General features: G+C 48.7%; 1 protein-coding gene across 3 annotated transcripts in view; it reads right to left on the reverse strand.

Annotated features, from left to right (window-relative positions):
• The window catches only part of PROX1 (prospero homeobox 1), a 44,257-nt gene that overhangs the window by 31,085 nt on the left and 8,172 nt on the right, over positions 1 to 5,000 (reverse strand). For all 3 annotated transcript variants that reach the window (XM_026048427.1, XM_026048425.1, XM_026048426.1), the window contains exon 2: positions 3,856 to 5,000. This exon is cut by the window's right edge and continues 644 nt beyond it. In XM_026048427.1, the coding sequence (XP_025904212.1) occupies positions 3,856 to 5,000 (1,145 nt within the window). The remainder of the gene's footprint in view (positions 1 to 3,855) is intronic.

The raw sequence follows: 5,000 nt of genomic DNA on the forward strand, positions 1-5,000 counted from the left end.
AAAAAAAAAAAAGGAGAGAAAGAAAAGATGATAAATCCATAAATTAATGAAAGACATCTGCTCAGGAGCATAAAAGATCAGAGAAACAGTGTAGTGCAGCTGAACCTAAAGCAGTGTTCAAACAACCTGAGCGTCTCAGTGTTGTGCGTTTACACAGGGCAGCGCAGCCTCACCTAAGACAGCAGCAGCAAAAGGGCAAAATGTAAGAAACGGGAAGCGAAAGGCTGGGAATGAAACCTGTGTTCACTCTCRTGTGCTTTAACTGGGGAGCTACCACTCCACGCCATTTGGCTCATTTGCACTTGAATCCTATCAGGTAATTCTCCTCTTTTCCAAAAATATTTTTTGGTGGAGATGATCTTTCACTTCTGTTACTCTCACCTTGAGCCTCCACATATTCTCTAACAGGCTTTTCTAGCCTACATGTTCATTGAGCAGAAGGAAAAGATGTAAGAAAAGGCTATATCAGGCAAAAAATCTGCACTTGCAAAGCCAAGCTTCTCCTGAAGTTACACACTAGGTGCTTTTAATCGGCAAAGCTTCAAACTGCTGTATTTCAGAGCATCTCTAAAACCCTGAAATGGGCTGGCTGGAAAGTATTCCTGCATCCCACAGGTTTTATCAACAGGACAGAGTTATCCAGCTTGCTGTAAAATTGCTCTCTTCTTTTTTTTTTTTTTTTTAAACTTTAATTAGTTTAATTCTAGTCAGATGTAATAACTCCTCATTTCAAAATGTTGTAATTCACTAATTATAGCTTTCACATATTGGGACTATGAAACTCATTCCAATTGGACTGAAACTCTGCTTAAAAATAAATAAATTGTAGAAAGTTTCACTCATGTCCTAAAGCCCTCCTGCCAGCAAGAAAACACAAAACTTCTTCACCTTTACAGATGTCTTAGCAGCACACAAACTACTGTTGTGCTTCAATTTTGATCTATGCAAATGTTTTGGAGCTGAACGAGGCTATTTTTCTTGAGATGCAAAGAGGAGGCACGACAAAGGAAGACCGTGCAGAAAAACAATTGGCTRTCTGTTTCTTTGGGAATTTGAATAAAACTTAATATTTGATTAAACAGATTAGTTTGCAAAGATATAGACTGCATTCATGACCAAGATGCGAACTCATGCTGCAGGTGCCTTTTATCTTGTTCAGCAGCATACACAAACATTAACCATTTCCTTCTGCAACTCATCAAATTGATCAGATGCATTTTAAATGTGTTGATATAAAATAAAACAAAAAGAAAAGAGGAAAAAAGAAAAGAAGACAGGCTGGTTCAGTATTTTACTACTAAAACCTGAGCTTGGCTGCATCTGATAGTTCTATGCTCTCATCCTGGCTATATTGCCCAGGAAAACAGATGTTGCTTTCCGCAGTGAAGGGAGAGCTGCCTCTCAAGAAATATATTTCTTGTATGTGCACATGCACCCACGTTCACATAAAAGGGCCGCAACAGACTCTTCCACAAACAAACCAGCCTCCGTGCTGCACCTCTCCCTGGAAACTGCGGCGACCTGGGCAAGGAGCAGCTGCCAGGAAGGGCCGTCCCAGCGCCCTGCACCCACGCCAGCTAGGAAACCTGCTCCTCGGCAGCTTCGTTCCTCACCCCGGCTCCAGCTGCAGCCTGCAAGTGCTAGCGTCCAAGTGCCCACGGCCACCGGGGAAGAAATGTGGCACAGGGAAGGAGGAAAGCGCATGGTGTGTCACACCAATGCTCCGATTTCCCTCTGGATACCCTCGGAGCGGCCTCAGCTGGTGGGACACTCGCAGGCCCRTGTTGCAGCCCTCACAAGCTCCCTCCATGATCACGGTGAGGTGCAGCAAGAGAGAGGGAGAGATGTTTGAAAGGTACCGAGGATCACCTGCAGCTACAGATATGCCTAGTTTCTACTCATTTTTCAGCTCCTATCACTCCTCTTCCAGGAAAGAGAAATCACTTTGATAYCAAAACAATTAATATACCCCATATGTTTTACTTTAGAAACGATATAATTACTCTGGCCTGAGTCTTGCCCTGCTCTGTCCATCCTGTGAACCTCAAGAGCACCACCACTTCCATTTCAAAAGGCAAGGAAGACTTTTTGTTCCAAAGCTCAAGAAATAGCCAGCAAAAGCGGCGCGCGACGCTGGCTTTGGCCAGCCGCCCCTTTCTTGCCATACGCCCTGCGAGGCCCTGGCAAGCCACAAGTCCCCTCCCGCCGCTGGGGACACGTCTGAGCTCTGCAGAGGAAGGTGGTGTCCTTCAAACATCACCTTGCCYGCTCTTTGGCTCCAAGGAGGCAATGTTGCCTCCAAGTAGGAATCCTTCCTCCCTACGCAACCTACGCAGGCTGTGGCACAGCAGCATTCTCACCTGCCGGCCAAAAACCATTGGACTGAAGCTGTTTTCAGTCCAAACATGACCATGGCTATCTCAGTAATACCATGGCAGAGTACCCAGTTTGGTGCCTGCCTTGGCTCCGGGCATCCCGGGGGGCTCTGCTATCCCTCTGCCACGGCACCTGACCCACACAGCACTGCTACATAAAACCTGCTTTAATTAATCAAAGCAACCAAAGTTATTAATTGCCAAGCAGATACCCCGTGACAGGGTAGCAGCACAGCCTTGCTCATCTGCCTCCAGGAGATACCCCTGTAAAGCAGACAATTTCCTCACTCAGGTAAAATTACTTAATTACAATTACTTTCAAAAACTTGGAAATTAAATTAGCATCTGCGATGCTAAGCTTCTGCTGCTGCTTTGTGAAGGGGTCTTGGACCAGACAGAAGATGACAACCTACCCCTCATTCAGATCAGTCAATTTTAGCATTGGACATTCTATTCACATTTAATACAACTGCATTTGGAAGAAAAATCTTTTGACCAAAAAAGCACATTAGGGAAGACGTTACAAAGAGTGGGAGGTGTTATTGCTAAAAAGGGAAAAAAAAAAAAGTACTAATTTCCAGGGGAAAAATAAATAAATAAGTAAATAAATTATAAAAACCAGAATATATCTGGATATGCCTAAATAAGAGCACGGATATAATTTTTCCCTTAACAGAAGCCTGATATTGAACTAAAAAGAAGGATTTTATCTTCTTTTTTTTTTTTAAGAGAGGGTATGTGTTCTGTAAATTTAATACAGCTGAACTTTTATATTTAATTGTTCTCTCTAGCTTTCCAAAATAATTTGCTTTGTGTACGTTAGGACAAAAGATTTCTGTGTATGGCTGAGCAGAGGTTAATCATGCATAGCAGGCAGCTGCACGAGGACTGAGGAGCAGATCTCTGGGTTTGGGGGGGGTGGGAGGGAAGGAGAACTTGGTGCAGCTTGAACATATCAGTACCTGCGTCTTTTGTGCTTTACTCTGCTGACTCACTTGAGGACCGACGGCTTCCAAACAACCAAGCTCTTGTTCTGGGAAAGCCGCAGTGGCAATGGGCTGACAGGAGGCTCAGCGGGGAGGGCACCGTGGCTCCTGCGCACCAGGACATGGGTTGGGCTCCTTCTCCTACCCAACTGGATGGCCTGAAGGGTTGGGGCAGGGGGTGTCCCTTTTATTGGCCTGGGGGTTCACTGGTTTAGGGTGGTCACCGAAAAGCCTCTCTTTACCAAGAGGTCAAACAGRTGAAGCAAGGCACATGGCAGCACCTCTAACTCATACCTGATCCTGGATGCAGCYACTAGCTTCACCAAGGCCCTGCATGCTTCCCCCATGAATGCCCAACTCGCCTTGGCACATGGCAATGGCACGAGGTCCTCTCCTCTCTGGCTACAACGCGAGACATGAAGAGAACATGAGAAGCCCCCGCGATCCAGCCCCAGTACAGAGACCAGTTATGTTTTCTCTTTAGAAAAGGATATTGCACTTCCCGAGTAAGGTGAGATTTCAGACATGTCTTGGAGGTCGCCGCACTCGGACTTTATGAGAGACAAGGAGAGCCCTTCGGCGGCGCTGGGCGGGTGTGCTGGCGAGCAAGGGTGGTGGTTCATGTGGTGCGATGACATCTTGGTCCTCAGACTCGTGGTCTCGCGAGTCAGGTCGAGGGATTCAGGGGAGGCACGCTCCTTTCCTGGGAAGGAGGCTGATGGGGCGCCCAGCGGGCTCTGGAAAGGGTAGGCCATGAGGGGCAGCGGGAAGGGATGGCGGAAGGAGGAGGTGGAGAAGCCCGCCGTGGCCGACAGCGGGGACTGGTGGAGGGAGGCGTGGTGGCCCCCGGGCGGCGGCGCCGAGGCCGATTGGTCGGATGAGTTTTTGCGGACGACAAGGGGCAGCGCCTCGGTTTGGTCGGTGGCGCTGGGCATCTGCACGCCACCAAAGGTGTCCAGGGGGTTGGGGATGATGACGTCCCCAAAGCACTGCAGGCGCTGGTTGGCCGTGTGGAAGTTGTGGTTCTCGCCGTTCACGGCAAATCTGGCTTGAGGGATCTGCAGAGGTGGGAAGACCTGAGGAAGCTGGCGGGAGGGCTTGGATGAGAAAACTTTAACCACTGTGTCCACAACCTGGGACATGGCCGTGTTCAGTTCCTGTTTCAGTGTCTCGGCCAAATGTTTGCCTTCGGGATGGAAAGAATTTGGCCCTTGCTCCTTTTCCTTGGGACCTTCTCTTTTGGGCTTGTTCTCTGCGATCTCTTGCTCCCTGATGAGGGCACGGGCCCGGTCGATGAACTGCCCCGGGTCCAGCTCGCACATCTCGTTGTCCGAGCGGCCAACGGAGTCGCCTGCCCTTGCATCCATGGTTTCGGAGCGCATGCTGTCTTCAGACAGGTTGCCATCTTCATCATTTTCGGAGTCGGTGCTGTCGTAGATTTGGTAGAACTTCTCCTGCAGCTGGCGCAGCTGTTTCTGCATGTCCTCCAGCTGCTGCTTCAGCTGTCTGCGCTCCTCGCGCTTCTGCTCCTTCCTCGCCGAAACCAGCTGCTGGAAACTCTGCTGCTGCTGCTGYGGCAGCTTTTGCTTGCGTTTGTTTTCTCTGTAACTTTCTCGGGGACTCACGGACTGTGGAGCTA

Source organism: Nothoprocta perdicaria, unplaced genomic scaffold (assembly GCF_003342845.1).
Source record: "Nothoprocta perdicaria isolate Ctin4 unplaced genomic scaffold, notPer1 scaffold_54, whole genome shotgun sequence".
Classification (NCBI taxonomy): domain Eukaryota; kingdom Metazoa; phylum Chordata; class Aves; order Tinamiformes; family Tinamidae; genus Nothoprocta; species Nothoprocta perdicaria.